At 46.6% G+C, this 24,822-nt stretch overlaps 1 protein-coding gene across 1 annotated transcript in view; it reads left to right on the plus strand.

The window, feature by feature from the left end:
* The window catches only part of LOC146074039 (LON peptidase N-terminal domain and RING finger protein 1-like), a 78,931-nt gene extending 62,581 nt beyond the window's left edge, over positions 1-16,350 (plus strand). The window contains exon 11 of the mRNA XM_083181735.1: positions 12,063-16,350. Coding sequence (XP_083037861.1) covers positions 12,063-12,218 — 156 coding nt within the window. The 3' untranslated portion in view covers positions 12,219-16,350. The remainder of the gene's footprint in view (positions 1-12,062) is intronic.
* The last annotated feature ends 8,472 nt before the right edge of the window (positions 16,351-24,822 follow it).

Genomic DNA, 24,822 nt, shown 5'->3' on the forward strand with positions numbered 1-24,822 from the left:
CACGTCTCCCTCTTCACATGCAGCCGAACAGGAGAGAAGTTCTCAGTAATAAGTCAGTCTAGACCAGTGGTGTCAGACTCATGGCCCTCCAGCTGTTGTTGAACTACATGTCCCAGCATGCCCTGCCACAGTTTTAGCAATCCATTATATAAAATCTGCCGCAGGGCATGCTGGGATGTGTAGTTCCACAACAGCTGGAGGGTCATGAGTTTGACACCACTGGTCTAGACTATCTTTTATTCCATCCACTACCCGCCGAATTTGGGGCGACTCGTGTGACGCCAGCCGCCCGTCCCAAGCAGGCAACATCTGCTTTGGTTGGGAAACGCTCAACATTTTTATGAGGATGCCCCTAAAATGCTGGGCCTTCCCCTGCCTTCACCTCCATCCCTTCCTTGAATCCCAGGGGATTTCAAGGGAAATTGGATGCGATACATCACAGGTGTGCTAAAAAGCACCTGGCGGCTGCACATACAATTTATCGCGTCAGACTCCGACCCGATGTGCACATCAGGTTGATTCGGATGACAAGCAGATGCCATTTGGCCCGATTTCACTTTATTTCTCTACCGTCCAATGGGATACTGGGCTTCACTACTATGGGGATTGAGACCTCCGCAGGAGAGACAGGCACATAAAAGAACTTTCAGTGTGGGTGCACTGGCTCCTCCCCTCAATCTCCCTCCACTAGTCAGTTTTGAAAAATGTGCCTCAGGAGAGGCAGTGCTTCTGGATGCTCCAGAGTTTTTCTACATTTATTTTCAAAGTTTGTTATTTTGGGGCGCTGTGGTGACCACACAGCTGTCCTGCTTCGTGGGTGTCAGGGGAAGGGTCAGTCCCCGACCTCTTCAGGTGCAGAGCTGACCCTGCTACAGGACAATTCGGTCCTGCGTGGGATTTGTCACCGCACAGCATTGCGCTGTGGCGAGCAAGTCCCCTAGCCGCCGCACACCCCTGACAGGTCAGAAGACTTCAGTGGTGAGTACAGGCTGGGGGTCCCACAAGGGGTCCCCGCAGCCATTTCTGGTGCGGCAAGACGACGGCTAGTAATGGCGGCTCTCCAGCAGGGACTGCGTGAACACCGCGTCTGGTAACTGGCATAGGGGTGCTGCCGCTGGACCAACAGGGACACCCCTCAGGTTATAATGTATTATATATATATTTTACACCTTTATATATATATATAGAAGCGCCAGCTCCGTGTACAGGGGGCGGGGCTTCACTCAGAGCGGGACCAAGCTCTGCTGGGCGCGCGCTGTCATTTCCTGCTTCTTCACACGCTGCCAGACTCCATTACAGAGGGCTCCTCACTGGCGTGGTGGATCCGGGTACTTGCAGCACGGCAGAGACAGCAGGTTTTTTATAGCGATTTAGCGCTGTTGCGCTATCTGGCTTACTCAGACACTGTGTTTGTTTATATCACTGTGTTTAGCGTTACCAGCTCACCCAGATCTGTGAGTTCAGGTTAAGGGTACACTTGGCTCCCCAATTGCTCTGTTTTTTCCCCACTGATTAGTTACTTAACACAGCATAAAACAAGCACATAGTCTGTTTTTCACAATCCAGCTGTGTGGGGTGTGCACGTGTGTGACTGCGTGGGGGTTGTGTTGTACTGCAGACATTGTAGTACTGTCTCATCATGGTGAAAAAGTTCACTTGTATGGTGTGTAGCACCAAGTTTGTGCCAAAATCACAGTCCCAGGTTACTTGTGAGGCTTGTATGTCACCACAGCCCAGTAGTGCTGACACTCAGATCAGTGGGGTGCCCCCACAGCTTGTGGGGCCGTCTCAGGCTGACGAGCAGGAGCCTGTTTGGGCCTCCAACATAAAGACCCTGTTGGATTCTGTGGCTTCACAGCTTTCCAATAACACTCAGCAAACGCAGAGGGTTCAGAGAGAATTGTCCATGTTAGCTGCCAGGGTGGATATTCTTCATACTCTTAGTGTACCTCCTCTCGCACAGCCTCAAAAGAGACCGGCTGCTGCGATGGCCCCTGATTCAGACGATGATGATGAGGACATACTAGAGGAGGGTGAGGAGCAGGTTCTGCAGGAACCAGTCCCTGAGGCAGCAGTGCATGGGCCTGAACCGCTTATCAGGGCCATCAGGGATGTTTTAGATCTCCCAGTGGAGGCATCCGCAGAAGGAGATCCTTTCTTCATGACTCAGAGGAAACAGCCAGTGTACTTCCCTGAGCAAGCGGAGTTAGAAACTGTGTTCAGGGCTGCTTGGCAAAACCCTGATAAAAGGTTTACTCTTTCAAAAAGGTTCACAAATGCCTATCCTTTTGAACCTTTGGGCAGGAAGAAGTGGGAGGAGCCACCGGTAGTGGACTCATCTGTCTCCCGCCTTTCTAAGAAGGTGTTGCTACCGGTCCCAGGTGTATCCACCCTTAAAGACGGGGCGGACAGGAGGCTGGAAGCTACCCTCAAGTCCATATATACGGCTAGTGGGGCATCCCAACGCCCAGTTTTAGCCAGCTGCTGGATGGCTAAGGCCATTCATACCTGGTCAACCCAGATTCAAGAAGGGTTGCTAGGTGACATGACTGTGGCCCAGATAGGCGACAGCCTGCGGCACATTCAGGATACCGCTAAGATCCTGTGTGAAGCGCAAAAGGAATTGGGCGCAATAAACGCGCGTAATTCAGCCATGGCGGTTTCAGCCAGACGGGCTTTGTGGCTACGTCAGTGGTCTGCTGACGTAGATTCAAAGAAGAGTGTGGAGGGTATTCCCTTTACAGGAGAATGGCTTTTTGGGAGTGAATTAGACGGTTGGATTTCCAAGGCCACGGCAGGAAAATCTACCTTCCTCCCATCAGCTCCCACGGTGGCGAAGCGTACCTTCACAGGTACTTCCCAGCAGTCCTTTCGTGGGAACAGGTTTCGCCCCAAGGCCAGGGGCGCCTCTAATGCCAACAGAGGCACAAGAGGCAAGTTTAGGAAGCCTCCAACAGAGGCACAAGAGGCAAGTTTAGGAAGCCTAACTCCTCCAGCACCCAGGACCGTCCAAATGCCGCAGCGTCCTCTAAGCCTGCAGCATGACGGGGTTTTCCCGCCACGAGACTCTCTCGCGGTGGGAGCGCGATTGTTGCATTTCAGTCATGTGTGGGACGCCTCGGGTCTGGATTCCTGGGCCAGGGGTCTCATTTCACTAGGTTACAGGCTGGAATTCGACAAGCCCCCTCCCAGAAGATACTTCAGGTCGGCTCTTCCAGCATCACAGGAGGACCAGGTTCGCCTCCAGGGGGCCATTACCAGGCTGCTTCAGTCTCAGGTAATTGTACCGGTCCCAAGCACGGAGCGGGGCCAGGGATATTATTCCAACCTATTCCTGGTACCGAAGCCAGACGGCTCAGTAAGGCCCATCCTGAATTTAAAATCACTGAACCCCTTCCTGCGTGTGTTCAAGTTCAGGATGGAGTCCTTGCGCTCAGTGATCGCCAGCCTAGAGAGAGGGGAGTTCTTGGCCTCCATAGACGTCAAGGACGCCTATTTACACATCCCTATCTGGCCCCCACACCAAATCTATCTCAGATTTGCCTTGGGGAACGACCATTACCAATTCTGGGCCTTGCCTTTCGGCCTGTCGACTGCCCCGAGGGTTTTTACAAAGATAATGGCGGAAATGATGTCACTACTCAGACTCCAAAGGGTGAATGTCGTGCCATACCTGGACGACCTGCTAATAAAGGCAGGGTCGGCAGAGGCTTTGAGGAGTGCTCTCAATCTGTCCATACGAGTCCTAAGAGACCACGGGTGGATTCTGAACATGTCCAAATCATCGCTGGTTCCGACCCAGAGGATGGTTTTCTTGGGCATGATACTGGATACATCGGAACAAAGAGTTTTTCTGCCGATGGAAAAGGTCAGTGCACTTCAGCAGCTGGTCAGGGAGGTTCTGGAGTCTCCTCTGGTACAGATCCATCTTTGCCTCCGACTCCTAGGCAAGATGGTGGCTTCATTCGAAGCAATACAATTTGGCCGTTTCCATTCCAGGATTTTTCAATTGGACATTCTGACAAAGTGGTCCGGCTCCCCCCTGCAGATGCGCAGAAGGATTGGACTTGCACCAAGAACCAGGATCTCGCTACAGTGGTGGCTAGATTCATCCAATCTGTTAGCAGGCAGACGGTTCCAGATCCAGGATTGGACTCTGGTAACCACGGACGCCAGCCTGAGGGGCTGGGGGGCGGTGACACAGGGAGTCCGCCTCCAGGGTCGATGGACTCCACTGGAGTCAGGCCTGCACATCAACAAGCTGGAGTTGCGGGCGGTCTACTATGCCCTGTTACAGGCAGCTCCATTGTTACAGGGCAAGGCGATCCAGGTCCAATCGGACAATGCTACCACTGTGGCCTATATAAACCGGCAGGGTGGTACCAAGAGCATGCCCTGCATGAGAGAAGCATCAAAGATTCTGTCTTGGGCGGAACTGAATGTCCAGGCCCTGTCTGCCATTTTCATCCCGGGGATCGACAATTGGGAGGCGGACTTCCTGAGTCGTCACGACCTTCACCCGGGAGAGTGGGGCCTTCACACTCAAGTGTTCGAGGCCATAGTGGATCTGTGGGGGCTCCCTCAGATCGACCTGATGGCTTCACGACTAAACCACAAGGTAGCGATGTACTGTGCACGGACCAGAGACCCAGGGGCGATAGCGGTGGACGCTCTCACCTGGACCTGGGATTTCCAATTGGTGTACCTGTTCCCACCTCTCCCATTGTTGGCTCGGGTGCTAAAGCGGCTCCGGCATCAGGGGACGGAGGCCATTCTGGTGGCACCAGATTGGCCAAGAAGGGCCTGGTACGGGGACATTCAGGCCATGCTAGTGGAAGACCCGTGGCGTCTGCCCATAAGAAAAGATCTGCTCCTCCAGGGCCCGTTCGTCTTTCAGGACTTACAGCGGCTACGTTTAACGGCCTGGAGGTTGAGCGGCAGATCCTAGTCCACAAGGGTCTACATCCCTCTGTTGTCAATACAATGATCAAGGCCAGGAAACCGGTGACGGCTTCCCACTATCACGTCATATGGCGAAGATATATTGCCTGGTGTGAGAAAAATGACTTGCCTCCGGCCAGCTTTCGTCTAAACAACCTGCTACGCTTCCTGCAGGCTGGTTTGGATAAGGGGCTCAGATTGGGTTCCTTAAAGGTCCAAATCTCCGCGCTGTCGGTGTTTTTCCAGAGGAAGATTGCGGCCTTGCCGGAAGTGCAAACCTTCTTACAGGGGGTTCTGAGGATCCAGCCCCCCTTTGTGCCTCCCACTGCACCATGGGATTTGGAAGTGGTTCTCACTTTCTTGAAATCTGCCCAGTTTGTTCCACTGGAGGAGTCTGAACTGCGACACCTCACTTGGAAGACTGTTGTTCTGCTGGCTCTGGCTTTGGCCAGGAGGGTATCCGAGCTTGGGGCTTTATCATGTCGGAGCCCTTACCTTGTGTTCCACAACGATAGGGCGGAGCTCAGGACCAGACCACAATTCCTTCCAAAGGTGGTGTCAGGGTTCCACCTAAACCAACCTATTGTGGTCCCTTCTAGCGCGGCACATCCGGATATACCTGAGTCCTTAGATGTGGTCCTAACCCTTAAAGGGTATGTCAAGCGCACAGCGAGGATCCGGAAGACGGACAGCCTTTTTGTGCTCTATGATGCGCAGAAGAAGGGGTTACCTGCTTCAACGCGTACCATTGCCAGGTGGATAAGATGTACTATTAGGTACTTGTTTCCTATCTGGGCGCCCAGGTTTTCTACGTACGGCACCGTAATGAAATCGGATCGCATCGCATCGTACACATACACGATATTGAACGATGCGATGCGATGCGATCCGATTCGATTTCCCATAGGAAACAATGTGAAATGGCTCAATTTAGCCAAATTATCATAGAAACAATAGTAAATGGGCCAAAAACACCCCTGAACATTGAAATGTCCCCCCAAAAGTAGTTGACGCCACCCCGCCATCAACGTGAACCCGAAGCGTGGCGAGCGCAGCGAGCCCGCGAGGGGCGGCGGTACGCGTCCTCCGACCTTTTCATGCCCTACTATCCACTAGGGCGTGGAGTGAGAATAGAATAGTGTGGCGAGCGCAGCGAGCCACCGAGCCCGAAGCGTGGCGAGCGCAGCGAGCCCCGCGAGGGGACGCGGATACCTTCACAGTTATACGCGTCCCCTCGCGGGCTTCCCAGGTGTCCATGGCGACGCGGACACCTGGGAAGCCCGCGAAGGGACGCGTTTACCTGTGAAGGTATCCGCGGCCCCTCGCGGGGCTCGCTGCGCTCGCCACGCTTCGGGCTCGGTGGCTCGCTGCGCTCGCCACACTATTCTATTCTCACTCCACGCCCTAGTGGATAGTAGGGCATGAAAAGGTCGGAGGACGCGTACCGCCGCCCCTCGCGGGCTCGCTGCGCTCGCCAAGCTTCGGGTTCACGTTGATGGCGGGGTGGCGTCAACTACTTTTGGGGGGACATTTCAATGTTCAGGGGTGTTTTTGGCCCATTTACTATTGTTCCTATGATAATTTGGCTAAATTGAGCCATTTCACATTGTTTCCTATGGGAAATCGAATCGCATCGCATCGCATCGTTCAATATCGTGTATGTGTACGATGCGATGCGATCAGATTTCTCTACGGAGAATAGCATGGTGCGCAATTAACTTAGTGGGTGCCCAGATAGGAAACAAGTACCTACTATCCAACAGGCCTATGCATCAGCTGGTTTATCGCTTCCTTTTTCAGTAAAGGCTCATTCAACCAGGTCTGTAGGTACCTCTTGGGCGGCTGCTCGAGGGGTGTCGGCAATGCAGCTCTGCAGGGCCGCAACTTGGTCAGGGCAACACACATTTGTGAAGTTCTACAAGTTTGACACCCTGGCCAGGGAGGATTCCCAGTTCGGGAATGCGGTTCTACAGCAGAATCCGCACAATCCCACCCGTTCTGGTAGCTTTGGGACCTCCCCATAGTAGTGAAGCCCAGTATCCCATTGGACGGTAGAGAAAATAGGATTTTGGGTACCTACCGGTAAATCCTTTTCTCGTAGTCCATATGGGATACTGGGAGCCCACCTCGGTGCGGCTTTTCTGCTGTTAGATACTATTTCATGGTTTGGCTTATTGCCTTGTTTTTTCTATAGGATAGATATATCCATAGATGTGTTTCTAGTTACAGGTGTCCTCTTAAGTTGTTAGGATTCACCTCTTTTATATGTTGTTGTTCCCTTGGGTGTGCTGGATGAATCTCACCACAATACATTATCACATACTCCTCACAAGCTCTCCTTCGGCACAGTTTTTGCATTAACTGACTAGTGGAGGGAGATTGAGGGGAGGAGCCAGTGCACCCACACTGAAAGTTCTTTTATGTGCCTGTCTCTCCTGCGGAGGTCTCAATCCCCATAGTAGTGAAGCCCAGTATCCCATATGGACTACGAGAAAAGGATTTACCGGTAGGTACCCAAAATCCTATTTTCTCAGCCCACGCTTCTAGGTGCTGTGCAAAATTCTACTACCAACTATAATCTCCCTGAAACTAGTTTTCAAAAGTAGGCAAGTTGCGCTTTTTTTATGGGGCCTTAATAGAATCAAAGTTATTGCCATTAATTATTTTAGCAGTGTCAATACTTACTGGCACTTAGAATTATCTTCTTGACAGAGGTGTAAACTTACTGGAAGTTCTGCTGTGTGGATATGCTTAAGTGACATAACAGTGACAATGACTATCTCTAAGGCATACTTACCTTATTTTCCTGATTCCTAGCAAAGTGGGCCAGGACAGGGGATAATCATAGGAAATGCACAGTTGCATATAGGAGACGGGGCTAAATTAGATGAGTCATATAACTTCAGCCCTGCCCCCAACCCCCCCCCCAGGTTACAAGCTAGTTACAAGCAATAGCTGCGGGGCTGCATAACGGCAAAGCCCAGCACCGCTTGCACAAGTCTTGTTACGGCTCTGCAGTATAATAAAATGATGTGATGCACAAAGTAATGTAGGTCTTTTATTTAAATAAAATAATAGATAAGAAAGTGATGTGAAATGAAGTATGTTTATTTATACAACAATATCCAAGGATACTTAAGGCTGGATAGTAGAAAATGAAAAAGGTAGTACACCGAAGGGTGTCACTCCGCGCTGACAATCACTAGAGATATTGGTTTTATATATAAACAAATTAAAGTCAGACTAAAGTGGTTATAGATAAGACAAGTTTTTATTTTATTTTTATATTAATGGCTCCCTGGTCCTTTCAATTACATATAGTAAAGTAAAAAAGCGGTACTTGTTTCCTAGCACGGCGCCCAGATTTTCTACGTAAGCTAACGTAGTGAAATCGCATCGCATGGGCCATTTCAGTGCCGTGCGATGCGATTTTTTTAATGTAATTTATTCACTGCTCTTCAATAATATGATTGTATGACCTACCAAGAGGTTTCAGCGTGGAGTTTATTTTATATAGTGTGGAGAGGGGACGCAGATTACTTTACATGTATTACGTGTCCCCTCGCCACACTATATAAAATCAACTCCACGCCAACGTGGATAGTGGGGGTATGAAAACGTCAGAGGACGCGTTCTGCTGCACTCTCCACGCTTCGGGGTGGCGTGGATAGTGTGGGGGGGGGGGTGCCTAAAACTTCTTGGTATGTCATACAATCATATTATTGTAGAGCAGTGAATAAATTACATAAAAAAATCGCATCGCATTGCACAGCACTAAAATGCTCCATTCGATTCAATGCGATTTCACTACGCAGAATAGCCCACTAAGCAATTAGCTTAGTGGGCACCTTGCTAGGAAACAAGTACCAAAAAAACTCTTAAAAATGAATTGTAATCAAAGTCAAATAAAATACAATTCAAATAAAATTGATTAAGGTGGGTAGCTTTAATATGCGCAACGTGGTACATTTAAATGAAAAAAATCATCACAAAAGGCTGCGAATACCGGTATACAAAAACATCAGGGAGGGTGGGGAACATACATGTGCATAGACAATCAGTACATGTGTTACCAATTGGATTTTTCCTCCGGAATGTGTTTGTCCTCCACTGTTATGATGATGAATGCTGTGGCTCATATTAGACGCTGGTAGGTGGGGGTGCTCAAGTGACCTAAGTACCTTGCCTTGAACTTGGGGGTGAAGTGTCTGCCGGTAGACTCCCGTCAGTGCTGTTGAAGTACACTGCAGCGTTCTGGCGGGTCCAATTATACTCACTCATTAACTATTTTCACCGTAGATGGCTTCAGGAAGCCATTATCCCCAAATGGATAGTAGAAAATGTTAGTGTCATTTTAGTGTACATGTTTTAGCTATACTTTAAGCACCTTAACTGACCCATAATATACAGTACTATCCTTGACTGTATGTGACCAACAGTAAACACCAATACCCGACTATCATATTTGACTGTGGTTATACTACCAACTTTGAGTATCCTTGGATATTGTTGTATAAATAAACAGACTTTCACATCACTTTCTTATCTTTTATTTAATTTAAATAAAAGACATACATTAACCAATACTAAAGATTGCCCCAATAAAGAGTTATTTGTCTCTTGCAACCCAAAACTATATATATTTCACTCTCAAGTGAGCACCTCCACATAAGTAACCAACTAAAAACTTCATCTCACTGTATTTTATAGAATTGTCCGTACTTGTGTATTATCACGGCGCCCACTACGCCAAATGCGTAGAGGGCTATTCTGCGTAGGGAAATCGCATCGCATGCGATGCGATGTGATTTTTTTTTATTCACTGCTCATGTCCCCAGGCCATCTCATCGCATTGCATCGCACCTCCCGAAAAATTCCATGCGATTTTTTGATCGCATGCGATTTTATGGGGTGCCATGCCATGGCAGACACTTGGATGGCATGCAATTATGTTTGAATGACCCCCCATTATCCACGCCAACCTGAACCGTGGCGAGCAGCGGTGGAACGCGTCCGTCCGACCTTTTCATTCCCCCACTATACACGTCGGCGTGGAGTTGACTTTATATAGTGTGGCGAGTGCAGCGAACCACCGAGCCTGAAGCGTGGTGAGCCCCGCGAGGGGACGTGGATTACTTTACATGGATTGCGCGTCCCCTTGTCGGGCTCGCCACGCTTCGGGCTCAGTGGCTCGCTGCGCTCGCCACACTATATAAAATCAACTCCACGCCGACGTGGATAGTGGGGGAATGAAAAGGTCGGATGGACTCGTTCCGCCACCCCTCGCGGGGCTTGCTGCGCTCGCCATGCTTCGGGTTGGCATGGATAGTGGGGGGATCATTCAAACATAATTGCATGCCATCCAGGTGTCTGGCATGGCACCCCATAAAATCGCATGCGACTTTTGGGAGGTGCGATGCCATGCGATGAGATGGCCTGGGGACATGAGCAGTGAATAAATTAACTTTAAATAAATCGCATCGCCGCTATATTGGCCCATGCGATGGGATGCGATTTCCCTACGGTGCCATACGTAGGGATTCTGGGCGCCGTGATAATACACAAGTACCAAATTGTCAAATTGACTTGCATATACTGCTTTGCTCAACCTAAACCTCTGCACTGATCCTTCCTCTTTCCCTGCCCCCAAACATTATAGTGAGCACATACGGTTAGATGTGGAATTCAATAAGATTTTGGTTTGATATGCTGTTCGATTCAATCTGGCATTTGATTTCTACTATATAGTCTTGCCTGGCAAGATTCATTTTCTTTTAGATTTCCTCTAAACGTGAGCACGCATTGGGATTGAATGCTGCTAAACCATTCTATGTGCATTCGATTTCGATTCGATTTTGCTTTTATAAATAGAAAAATAGTGTAAATCTCACCGTGTGTATGCCCTCACACTTTATAAATTAAAGCTAACAAAAACAAGTACAGAAAAAAGAACCCCCAAAAGCTGATAAGGTTATTTTACCAAATTTCCAGGGCAAGACAGAATTTCCCTATATCCAAGAAAGAAAACCCTGAAAGTATAAACAGGTCTCCTGGTCATGGGAAAGGATACCTGTAAATGGGTAAAAACCTACTGAATCAGTGCAGATACCAACTACTCCAATGAAGAGGGTTGTGTGTGTGTGTGTGTGTGTGTGTGTTTGTGTATGCAGCTCCCTGTGAATCACATCATTATGGTCCAGCCCATTGATGTATAGTGGCAAATTACAGCACTGTGTAGGATGCGGTCATTAGGTCTACAAGCATTAGGTTGACACATAAAATAGATCGGCATGGAAAAGGTCGACATAGAAAAAGTATACATAAGTTTACACTTATATGGTGTCCATGTCGGCATGAGTCGATGGACACCAAAAAAATTCAAAAATCCATGTTGACCTTTTTCATGCCGACCTATTGCGTGTATCAACCTTTTATCCCTGTCGATCGTAGCCATCTCATCCTTTTTTAAGGTGTTGACCAATAGCGATTGAACTATTGGGTCGATCCTATGACCCATACCTGCCATGGTCACCAGACAGACCAACAAAAAACTGGATGGCACTTTTGCTGCAGGACACCGTACAAAATGTCCTCAAGGTATGACCAAGGCAAGGACCCTCCCACTCAATGGATCACACTGGCCAGATACCAAAAGTCAGTTTGTATGCACTAAAGCAGTGGTTCTCCACCTCGGTCCTCAGGACCCCCACACAGTTCATGTTTTCCAGGTCACCTGCGCATTTTAAAAATATGAAAGTTGGTGATACAGAGGGCAGCTGCTGGTGACCTGGAAAACGTGTACTGTGTGGGAGTCCTGAGCACCGAGGTTGAGAACCACTGTACTAAAGAGTTGGCACTAAAGTTTCAATTGGGGAAAAAAAAAAAAAAAAAGTAAATATTCTTAAGTCATTTAATCAACTTGTTGAGCTAGGAGTATATAAAGAAATATCCTGTACAGTTTTTGATTAAAGACTTCTTATGATTGACCTTCTCAGGCCACAAACTAGAATGAGAAAATAATTGGGGTATAGGAGTTACTACTTTGTTCTATTGACTTCATTTCTAAATATTGGTGTTGCTCTTGAATCCTCATTTTTTTTTTTTCATTTTCCTTTTTGCAGGCGTCCCCAGACGGCCCATCCTGGTGTTGGTGGCTGCTGTCTGTGTTACCACTGGACCCCACATACCAGATGCTTATTCTATCCATGACATCGTTAAAGGAGAGGCTTTTCCACCTGAAGCACATTCTGTCTGTTTTCCATCAGAACACGTCTTAGGATCGCACAACCTAATTATTATTGTGTAATAATAAGTAAGCACAATTTCTGAGACATCCGTCCAGCAAAGAATAAGGGATGTACGTGCTCCTTGGGCTGATATACTGTCATTTACCATTCAATGCACAACATGAACAATTACTGGAAAGCTTGATATTAGAGTCAAGGATTGGAATACTAATTGAACAGTATAAACTGTTATCACTGGAAAACAAAAAACTGTTTTAATTATCCACTGGAAACATACAATACAGTAATACTATTGTAAATTTTTCCATAAACTAGAATCCTCACCAACAAATCATCAAAAACCCCAACTGCTGGATAACTCTTTGATACCTTTTAGAAAGTGGATTTCATTGTCTGTGTCACTGACTTGTTGACGCACTCTATTTACTACATTTTTTTTCTCTTTTTGAGCCATCAACAACTTCAAACTGAATAAAAAAAAAAACTAAAAAAAAAAACTTTGGCTCGTGGCAGCCATTTTGTTCACACTTGCAGTGGACATATTGCCTACAAACCAGTGGCCAAACTTCTGCAAAATGATTGTAAACTCCAGCTGCTATTTTGTTCTTTATATATTTATTTCTGGTATTTAGATAAGCCTCATCAGCACATGTAGTTCTTTGCAAGGTAAAAAGTTAATTTGTTAGAAGGGAATGAAAATTCAGATTACAGCATGGCTCTACTATGAAGAGAAAAAGAAAAACAACTCAGGGGTTGATGTATTAAGCAGTTAAGAGTCGAGAAAATAATCGGTGGAGAAGTTTCCCATAGCAACCAATCAAATACGAAGTAGCATTTCTCAAGTACAGGGTCAGATGCACTGAGCTTCAAAAGTGATAAAACGAAGAGTGATAAACAGCCAGCCAATCAGCTCCTACCTGCCGTGTCACAGACTGTGTTTAAAAAATGTCAGACAGGAGCTCATTGGCTGGTTGTTTATCACACTCCATTTTATCACTTTTGAAGCTTAGTGCATTTGACCCGCAGTCTATAAAATGATAGGTAGAAGCAGCTACACACTTTTTACTGCTTAATACATCAACCCCTTAGTTACAGTAGAGTAACCATTTTTCCTATAGTAGTGTCTAAATGTAATGGGGCCTACACATGGGGTGATTTCAGTGAATTTTCTATGCAACCTGTACAGATTGCTTACAAAATGGCGATGTGTGGCACTGTTGCCTGGTGATTTATATCCAGCTTGCCAGTGTCCCTGGCAGATCGCTGACACATCTCTGTGCAGTGATGTGTGCTGAGCAATCTAGCATTGCTCAGATCGCTAAGCAAAATCTCCCCGTGTGTAGGCCCCTTAACGCTTGCACTTTATGAAATGACTTTGTTATAAATGGCCACCGTTTTTTCTGTCAGCGCAGTAAGCATATTGAGCTCTAGTGTATTACGCCTTTTAAAAAAGCCCTGTAAGTAGCTGTTATATAAAGTATAGTATAGGTTGGGGCGTCCTTTGTTTTACAGCAGAAAGACGGGACACCTTTCTGTCAGAAGATCCATCCTATACTTCTTGTGCCAAGGAAAGTAGAGTGTATATTTCTTATTACTCTTTAATCTGCAGCCTGATTCATAGGAAAATAATCATTACAATTTTTTGGGTGGGAATAAATAGGTTTACTTTGAAAACGAATACAGAAGGAAGGGTTTCAGCATCCAACTTGAATTGAATAGTGTTTTACGAGGTAATCATGTAAGTTTATAATGTAGCATTATAGTGATAGAGGGCAGATGTACTAAATAGTAAATAAAGCTGTTTGGACTTTGGTCGCATTTTCCACAAGGTGCTCTAATGCGGTGGGTAACCTCAGCTGAACAATAGAAACCTATGTGTTTCTTATAGCAATATCCCCTGATAGGGATCCAATCAGAGACCCCGATGTCACTCTGCTCTGTACAGAGGGACTCCAGGGTCCAAAACCGTAAAGTCTAGCTCTTATCGAGAGTCGTTCATTACACATTTCTTATTGCATATACACCTTTTGGATATGTAGTAAGAGGCTGGATATAGCACGTCACGGATGTGATCCTTATAACGTCCCGACCAGAATTTTTAACCATTGCTTTTATTGAAAATTATCCTCTCTGATCCGGTGCTATCGATCAACCAGCACTGCCCACTGTAGTCCATGATAGAATCACTCCCTGAAACTCATACTTGTTGTCAGCACTGTCTGACTGACACTCCGTCAAACAGAAGTTACATTTTCCACAAAGGGATGTCATTTAATTGAGGGAAGGTTAGGGTAGGGCAAAAGAGTAGGAGAAGAGAAGATTTTAGCTGCAGAAGCAATTTAGGGGTAGGCTTTGGGCCTGTGTTAATACGAACACCGCTTTCACATCGCAAATGCTGGGTCACACGTGGGATTTGGACACGGGTCCATCCCAGGAGCAACCCAGCATTTGCGATAACTGTGGCGCACAGCGACCCAGCTTATTGCCGGGTCGCTGACATCATCTGGGGGGTGGGGTTCAACGGCGGGGGAGGAGGCAGCACTAAGGTGATGCTGTTTCCTCCTCCATAGAAGTGAACGGAACTGGGTTACCTGTTCACACTGCCCAGCTACCTGGGTCCGACTCGGGTAACACCCTTCTTTTAACCCGGGTCGGATTGCCGGGTTGCTGGACTCAGGACTTTTCAAAAAGGCCCTTTCACACCTCACAGTGACCCAGGTGTACCCGGGTTATTTGAGCGGTGTGAAAGGGGTATTGTACTGATAAACCAGCAAATGCTTTTGTAAGACATAGCTTATTTGTGTGGGCTTTACACACTATTTTGTTTTAGAGATTTGCTTAAGCAAACTTTATAAAAGAAAGGGCCCTGTGTTTTTGCCTTCATATTCAGGTATTAAAGCTTGTCCTGTAGAATTGTAGATAGTTGTATTTTAAGTTGCTTATTCTTGTCCCACTGCCTTATTTCATCACTGGAGTCACTAACTGTAAAGGCAACGGGTGGAGATTAAAAATAATTAGATGTAAATGATGTACAGTGTAAGCACATTTTGGGATGCTTCAGTCGCCATTTTCAATCTTCCTCACCAGTTTATACAAAACACCTGGTAAATTCTTCAGTAAAAAAGCAATATTTCACTGTAGCCAATAGCAATCGAACAGATAGGAGATTTTACTTGGCTAGTGTACGGAGAGTAATTAATGCAATTATGTGATTGGTTGCTTTGACTTAATGCTTGGGTTATGTTTTGTGATGGAAAAGTACAGACTTATTTATTGTATGTTTCTTTTCTGTTAATAAACAATACTAGCACCAAATCGAGTTTGCACTAGCCATGCTGGGTGGTGGTAACCATAGTTACAGTACATATTTTCTGGCATGTAAATTTACCACAAGGTCCACCCCCAGGGGCGAATTTAGGGGTCAGGCCACCCCTAGGCACAACATTTTTGACACCCCCCCCCCTATTTTAACATATAATTATTAAGTTAATATGCATACAGTACATACATATATAATAATATATAAAACAAATATTACAACCCAATGGTTAACACATAATGGACAGCACACCTCAATATAGTCAGCAATTTAATGCCCAATCTAAAAAATTATAAAAAAGCAATAGAATGTTTGTTTATTTTCATAAAAAATTCATAAAAGGTGATAAAACTTCACTCTGTAGCAAAAGATTAGCAAAAGATTTTTAATAGTGTTTCCAGTATTTGTGTACATAGACAAGATTTTTTCCCAGTAGACTTAACCCCAACGCGTTTCGTTAAAATATGACTTCATTAGGGGTTGTTCAGTTTTGACTGTGAAACAAATACATCTAGAAGGTTGATTTGTGGGCCATACACGTAGCTTCAATACTGACTTTTACATTGAGGGGATATACTGTATGCAGTCGGATCAATTGTGCTAATTTTCGGCTGAGGCTTGGAAGTTGATGCAGGTGCCTTTTATTGCAGGGATCAATAAAAGGCAATTTAAAAGAGAAATAAAACTGCTACCTGGCTGTACGATCATGTCTACCATTAAGGAGAGTTAAATGTGAGGGCAATAAAGGGTGTTTGAGAAATGACAGTTAGGAGCTGATTGCCTGGCTACATACAATACCGGGTGGGATTTGGCAGGTATTCGAGGCGCTTTGCAAACATTCAAGATGAGACCCCAAAAAAAGAACAAAAAACCACAATAGTGTAATATGGCTTTATCAGTACAAAACAGTTCAAATAATACTGAAGTTGACTCGTACCGAATTGTTTGGTCTACATGGGGAGTAGACAATAAGGCATAGGGAGGGACATATTCTTGTCACAATGGAACCAAGAACTCCTCTCACTTTCCTTAAATGCTGGTGAATCTCAAATGGATAAGAGAAACTTCATGGTGCAGTAAAACATACTTTTATTGGTACACAAATAAAAATATGGCACAATGTAAGGAATCTTAGGACTCTCACCATTCAAATATGTCCACAAGTGATTGTAGACACAAAGGCATGAGATGTTAGACCACCACAGGCGTCCCTGGATACTGACTGTAAGGTGAAGTCCGTCCGATCCCCTTTCAGAGTGCTACTAAATGACCACTGCCAACCGGTTTCGATACCTTGTGGTATCTTTCTCAAGGCACCGCAAGTTATCGAAACCGGTTGGCAGTGGTCATTTAGGAGCACTCTGAAAGGGGATCGGACGGACTTCACCTTACAGCCAGTATCCAGGGACGCCTGTGATGGTCAAACATCTTATGCCTTTGTGTCTACAATCACTTGTGGACATATTTGAATGGTGAGAGTCCTAAGATCCCTTACATTGTGCCATGTTTTTATTTGTGTGCCAATAAAAGTATGTTTTACTGCACCATGAAGTTTCTCTTATTCGTTTGAGATTCACCAGCATTTAAGGAAAGTGAGAGGAGTTCTTGGTTCCATTGTGACAAGCATATGTCCCTCCCTATGCCTTATTGTCTACTCCCCATGTAGACCAAACAATTCGGTACGAGTCAACTTCAGTATCATTTGAACTGTTTTGTACTGTTAAAGCCATATTACACTGTTGTGGTTTTTTGTTCTTTTTTTGGGGTCTCATCTTGAATGTTTGCAAAGCGCCTCGAATACCTGCCAAATCCCACCCGGTATTGTATGTAACTATTCTTTGGAGTGGTTCTCCAATTTTTGGATGTGGTTTTGGGGCTGCTAATTTAGCGCACGATACATTTGTCCAAACCTTTTGTCTTTGATTGCCTGGCTTTTTATCACTCTTTATCACCCTCACGCTTATCTCTTTTTGAGGCTTAATACATCTCCCCTCAGTGGCAAACGCAGGATTTTCAGAAGGGGGTTTCCAGAGGGGCGAAGCAAAGCACCGAGATGGACACTTAGGTGACCCAGTATATGCTGGGTCAGTTAAAGTATTCTAGATGGACCAAATGTATATAAATAATAATATACACAGACACACATACATATATATATACACACACACACACAGGTGCGTCAACAGCAGTGTAGACCCCTGGGCATAGCAATGTATTGGGGCACCTACCGATCCTCCAGCGGTAGGGGTGGGGGAAGCTTTGATGTCCCACGGGTGGTATTATATCAACCGCTCAGCATGTAGGGCCTGGTAATCTCCACTAATTACCCCTTTACTGTACAGATGGTGGGAGAAGGGGGCATTGGGCTGAATGAAGGGGCCCTGATACATAACTTCCAGGGTGGTAGAGGATGTTTAATATGCAGAGGAGGGGTGTATAGTGGAGTGGGCTTATTATTCACAATTTTCTGGTGGGAGGACAACTTGCTTGACTGCAGATATCTCCATTTCCCAGAAATAGATTTCTTAGATTTTAATGGAATTAAAAACTAGAGAATCCCACCTACCAAATGGTATTGGTGGCTAGGGGATGAGAGTTCAGGAGGCAGAGCAATCCGATAATGAGAATATAAAACTACATACCAGGTGTGTGGAGCTGGAGCAGTAACCAGCTGCTGGAAGGCTGATATCTCTGGTTCTGGGAACAGGAGAGACAAGCTACTAGTGTCCATCAAAGGGGAGAGTCCCAGCTTTTGGAATATAAGAAAAACTCTAAGTCAGACAGAACCTGAAATATCTGACTGGGAAGAGCAATTAACAGGCTTGGATGGGGACCACTGCTTTGAAGTCAGATATCTCCGGTTCCCAAGGGCCGATTTTTTAAATTCTTGTACCCATGGAAAGAGTGGACCCTCAGCTTTCAGCCTAGGGCCCTTAGACTCCTGGGGGGGTTTCTGGGTATTCAGAAACCCCCCTGCGTGTGCTACTGCCCCTACAGTCACTCACCTAGTGTTCCACAACCACTACCCCATTCCACTCTCTTCATTGCACAGCTACAATACGCCCCATACCACTCTTCATTGCTCAGCCACACCCCATTATTCATTATTACGAACAAAGCATTTTAAATTCTAGAGCTCACAGCTTAGAGGGAACAATGCTTAAAATGCTTTTCAGTGTGGCATTAAAACACATTCTATTGATTTCTCTGCAAAGCATCATTTTCTATTGTTAATGCAGTAAATTTGTTTCTCTATTCTGTTCCTGTAGCACGCAGACTACATCTGACTATAACAATCCATAAACTGATACAGAACAAATTGTATTAAAGCTAGTTTAATAAATTTCTTTTTTTAATTTTGTGCACTATATAAATATTATAGATATATAGATAATGTATATTAAATGTAGAAACTGATGTTTCACGGCTATAAAGTAGGGCCTAATTCAGACCTGATCACTGGGCAGATTTGTTCAACCATGTGCACTGCTGGTCAGGCAAATGTAACACATGAAGAGAGAGTGAAAGTGCTGACCGTGGGGCATGCTGGGAGAAATCTGTGACTGATCCATCAACCTGCGCTGTGGAGAGGAGCCCATAGGCTTCTATAGGGTAAAGTCAGCATGGCCTGCAGAAAAAGGGCGTGGTCTAAACTTGCAGTGCTGCCGTGAGGCCACGCCCCGTTTTTCGCTGCTGTGGGGGCAGGCCTAGCAGCTCTGTAAGCTGCTGGGCAGCCCCTAGCCTCTCTCTGCCTGCAACACGGACAACAGGGGGGTACTCCCAATTGCCCAGGAGGGACGCGGGAACGTCCCAAAAAACTGGGACATTTGGAAGGTATGCACATGCAACCAAATACACAGGTTACTACACACACCCCTGCACCGGAGCTGAAAATGCTGCCAGCTCAGTCATGATCTTGCAAGATTTCTTATTCACCATGAGATTGACTACAAAGGGCAGTATTCAATGACAAAGTTCTCCGTGCATGGCGAGCGTTTTATTTCGCTCTCCATGCACTCTTCCGGAGGGCTCGCTGCCACTCCTGCTCCCTCTATTCAATGTGGTTAAGACTCGCCGCCACTCGCGGCGAGTCTTAACCCCTGCAGCGGACGAGCGTCCGCAGCAGGGAGCTTTCAGGGAGCCGGGGGGCGGAGCAGTCAGAGAGATTAAAGTCTCCCTGGCTGCTCCAGAGGAATGTGGAGATGAGGGGGGCTCTCCGAGACCCAGGCAGCACAGGCTGCCCCCCCCTATAGCCAGCGGGGGACCCAGTATTCACTGCACCCGATCGTGCATATTAACGATCGGGTGCAATGAATATATGAATATGTAATGAGCGGCTCGAGCGCTCCGGCCCCCTGCTGGCTGCACTGTGTAAAAAAAAAAAAAAAAAAAAATTTTTTTTTTTTTTTAATTAAATATATATTCATGTGCTATAAGCACATGAATAAAAATAACATGGCCCTTCACAGAAAAAAAAAACTGATTTTTTGACGCCAAAATTAAAAAAAAACCTTTTAGTTTAAAAGTTCACATTCCAGCTCCCAATCAAAAGATGGAGAATTGCTACACGGAGAGACACAGAGAAAATCACTTAGAAAGAGGGAGAGAATTTCACATTGAATAGGGTTGCTCGCTTTTGGAGAGCAAAATGCTCCGTCCAAGGCGAACAAAGCACAAATTCTCCACAAAACACGGAGAACTTTTCTCATTGAATACTGCCCAAAGAGGTGTTCCTCAGTGGCAACGGAAGAGCATACCATTTCATCTCGGATGAGGGGAGGGCCTCTGAAGAAAATACCCCCTCAACAGCAGCCAGCACCAAGATCCATCCATTCCCTGCAGGCTATAAACTACAGGATGACTGTCTTCTCCAACAGCCTAAGCATAAGGGTCATTCCACTCATCGGCATCTGTTTTGGGGACCTATCATCAAGTGATGCCCCTTTCCCACTGCAGGTCTTAAACGGTATATTGCCATTTTTTTCCCCTTTCTAAACGTATAAGGCTGCAGTGGGAAAGCTTCAGAGTTGATTTACCAGTTAAATATAACCGGTATTTCAACACGTTTAAAAAGCAGAGTCCTACACGTTTCAGATCCGTTTTTTAGGCAGTGGGAATGCCTCTTAAACGCATATTTAATTAACGGCTCCGCTATTTCCCATTCGCGGCAGGGACCCCCGCCGATGAAATGACAATCTCCTAATGGACCTTCCTCTGCGTCCTCCTCCTGAGCACGGACACGCTGCCCGGATCCCCAGTGCCCCCGCTGTCTGTACACCAGCCCCCTCCTGCATGATGCTTTCAGCAATTAGTCTGGGACCTGCCGACTAGGATCCCTTGAATGCCCGCTGCCTACCATGCTGCCCGGATGCAAGTGCCCAGCTGTCAGCCTCCCCCCCCCCTTCCCAGGCAATACTCTGCCTCAGATTCCAGCTAGGCAGCTTCCGGGGAATCCTGAAGGAAATGATATACCGGATGAAATTAAGAACATTCTCCGCAATATTCAGCTGAATCAAGTGGCCCTGCGCAATACCATCTGCCATAAGGGGGCTTGGCCTAACCATAGGTACCATTCCTGAGCTGCTGCTCCATGAAACCCCTCGGCCTCTCCATCGCAATTGATTTATTTTAATGATTGTCTTTTTTTTATGTTTTTTTTTAAATAATTTTAAATTCTCTTTCACACAAAAATGCACTGTGTTTTTATTTTGTAGAACCTAAATATAGATGTTACATTGGCAAAATAGTGATTGGTGTTAGCCTTAATGGTAGAACTTTCTGTTTAAGAAGGCATGTGACAAATGCATCTCCAAATATGCTACATATATGTATATTTTACAAAGCCTCCTGTATAGCAGCCTAGGCACCATAGGCGCGCACAGCACATTTTATTAGGGGGTGCACCATCAAACGGGTTTGTCTAGCACCACCTATTGGGCATATCTAGCACCGCCTATTGGGTGTGTCCAACACCGCCAATCACACATGCCTACCACCATCTATTGGCACACGCCACACCATAATCTCCTGCCTTTTTCAGTTTTAGTCTTCTAATTACTCTTTGTAACAGTACATGCAAAAAATGTCAAAAACATATATGGATGACTCGGGTATGTATATGACAATAGTCTAGTCCAATTAGCAATGAAAACACACATAACTGATTATTGGACGCTTCTTTAAATGGAATACAGTTCCAAAAAACCAAACATCTTTGGTAAAAGGTATTGCTAGCGGCAGGGATGTGTTCATAAGGGTGGGCACAGCACAGCATTAGGGGGGGTGCCTGTGCACCCCTAACACTCAATGTGCGCACGCCTATGCTAGGCACAATGCTCCTAGAAGGGCCCTCCATCATGCCCGGTCCCAGTAATTAGTACTCTCCCCCACTCAGTTCTCCATCAGTCCCCTCCATCATGCACATGCGAGGGACACGGTGCACTTTCTCCCGTATCCACATCGACTGTGACGACATTGGGGTAAAAAAAACGGTGAAAACCCCCCATGTCGACCTAATGCTCATGTTGACCTAATGACCTGCCGACCTTGTCCCATGTCGACCTAGACCCACATCGACCTTTCAGCATGTCGACCTAGTGGTGTCGACCTAATGACTGTCGGCCTACTTCTTCTACTACTGCTTCACCATTGGCAGCGGCAGGCTGATCCGAATGCCTATGGGACAGTGAGCACTTTTTACTGAGATCCCAGCAGCCATAACGTGTGAAAGTGTCAGGTGGCTTTCACTGGGTGAATCCATCCAACTAATTGAATTCCCCCCAATCAATGTAAATAAATGATCATTTAGTTGTAAAAAATAACATGGTTAATTATAAACAGTAATGTAAAGTTGCAGCAGGATAAAAAAAACATAATCCATTAAACAAGTCAGTCCATGTCCACTAGATGTCATTACAGAACCTCTTGTGCCTGCAATGTATAAACTGCATCCAAACCCAAAGGAGACAAAGTGATCGAAAACAAGAGTTGTGTCAAAAGTTAAAGGGCAAAGTAAAACCTTTGAAAAGCTGATGTCTATAGTGATGATTGCTCAGCAGGCAGACATCCCGGTAATTGAGGCATACTGTGTAAAGAATAGGAATTAGCCAACTTAGAGTTGGAATCCAAAGTGTAATGGTGTGTACACATGGGTACCCTGCAATGCGATCCCGGTGCGATCAGATCGCATCGGGATCGCATCGCACGGCATGCATGCGATCTGCATACAACTTTGACTATATAGTGCAGATCTGCACTATATACTTAATGCAGCCAAGACTTTCTGCTTGCAATACGTGAACGCGCATCTGGATCGCAAGGGTAAAAAACCCATGAGATCTGCATGCGATCCCGATGAGATTTTGACTATATAGTCAAAATCTCATGCTGATTGCACCTGTGTGTTTACACAGCATTACACATAGTGGGGGTGATTCTGGTTAGTTTGCAAAAGCAAACTCCTTCTTTAGCAGGGTAAACAGGGCCGCCGACAGGGGATGCCCTGGGTACAGCTGTCCCAGGCCCCAGCCTCTGGAGGGGCCCAGGCAGTTGCCCACACCCCCCCCCCCCCACACACATAGCCTCCCTCACTCAGTGCCAGCGGCCAGGAACGCACAATACACAGTGCAGCCTGCAGAGCTCTGCGGTGCAGTGTGCGCTCCAGACCTGACCCCCCACGGCTGATGGAGCCGGAGGACGATGCTATGACGCAGGCAATGGTAAGTAACCATAATGGGGATGGGGTAGGGGGAGGCAAATGTGCAGGGGGGTGGAGATATGGCTCTGTGCCGCTGGGGGCCCGGATTGCGGCCCTGAGGGTAAATACTGGCTGCTTTATTGTTACACTGCAATTAAGATTTCAGTTTGACCACAAACTCTCTGCACATGTTACATCTTCCCCACCTGCAGTGCACATGGTTTTGTCCATTAACCCCTTGAGTGGTGGGTTTTCTGGGGCAGGACCCCCCTCTGCCATGGCGTTTGTACGCTAGAGCTCCCTCGCTGCTCCAGCAGCAGTGACCACAGGCAGCAGGCTTGGGGATGTTCACGCTGGTTCGGGAGGACTCTGGCGCCTGAACTTCTGAGTGCACCCGAGTCCCCGCGAGCTGCCCAGAACATCCCTGATCCTGCCGCCTTTGTCATTGCTGTGAATGGTGGCTGGGGAAGCGGCAGGGGAGCTCCAGGATACAATCCCCAGAGCGGAGGTGATGGGGCGACAGGTGGGGGAGAGCGACGGGGGGGAGTCTCCAAAATTCTCCATCCCACCTCCCGCCCGCCTGGTCTTCCACCTTCTCCATACCACCTCCCACCCACCTGGTCTCCCACCTGCACAGATTCAGGTCACCTCACCTCCCTGTGACCTGCAAGTTCTGCCTGCAATTGTGCCACACTGAGCAGGAGCCAGCTGCAGGCAGTGTTCATCCTAGGTGGAGGAAGATTACTTTTTAAAAATTAAACCCCTGGGCAACGAACACATTGGCAGCAAGCATGCAAGTCCCCTTGGCAATGAGCATGTAAGTCCCCTCTGCAACAATATTACAGTGGGTGGAATGATGTGTACTGGGCATTAAAGTGGGTGGCATAATGTTTCATTGGCATTAAGGTGTGTGTCAGTATGTGGAATGAGCATTAAGGTGTGCGGCATTATGTGGAATGGGCATTACAGTGTGTGGCATTATATGGAATAGGCATTACAGTGTATAATTTTGCAGCGCACTGTCTAGATTTCTAGTGTATTTAAGGGGTATGATTCATTCTGAAGTGTATATACATAAATTATGCTGTGTACACACGGGGGTGATAGGGGCTGAAATCGCTGGAAATATGGTCGCTGGCGACCATATTGCCAGTGATGGGAGTGTGCCCCAGCGATAAATCGCCGGATGTGTGCTCCCGTTTTCAGCCCCATTCTAATCGCTAGTCGCAGGGGCTTGCTCCTGCGACCAGCTGATTACCTCTGCGGCACTGCCCGGCAGAGGTCCCCTTTCATCAGCGACCATCTCTGGTCGCTGATGAAAAGGAGAAACTGAGCAATATATCTCCCCCGTGTGTACGGGGCTTAAGTCATCTTGTATTTTGTGTGCATTGATGCCCAATAAGAGTTTATAGACACGCCCAGAAGGCGGTGATGGACATGCCCAGAAGGCGGTGATGGGCACACCCCTCCAATGGTGCACCCCCTAAATCAATGGGCTGCACACGCCTATGCTCACAGAAGCTACCGCTGTTGATCAGATCGATTAGCCTCGTTATATCTTTCCCATGCTAGCCATTTTCTAGTAGGTTCATGGAGGAAGACATCAAACATACTAGAAA

This window comes from Crinia signifera, chromosome 4 (genome assembly GCF_055691185.1).
Source record: "Crinia signifera chromosome 4, ASM5569118v1, whole genome shotgun sequence".
NCBI lineage: Eukaryota > Metazoa > Chordata > Amphibia > Anura > Myobatrachidae > Crinia > Crinia signifera.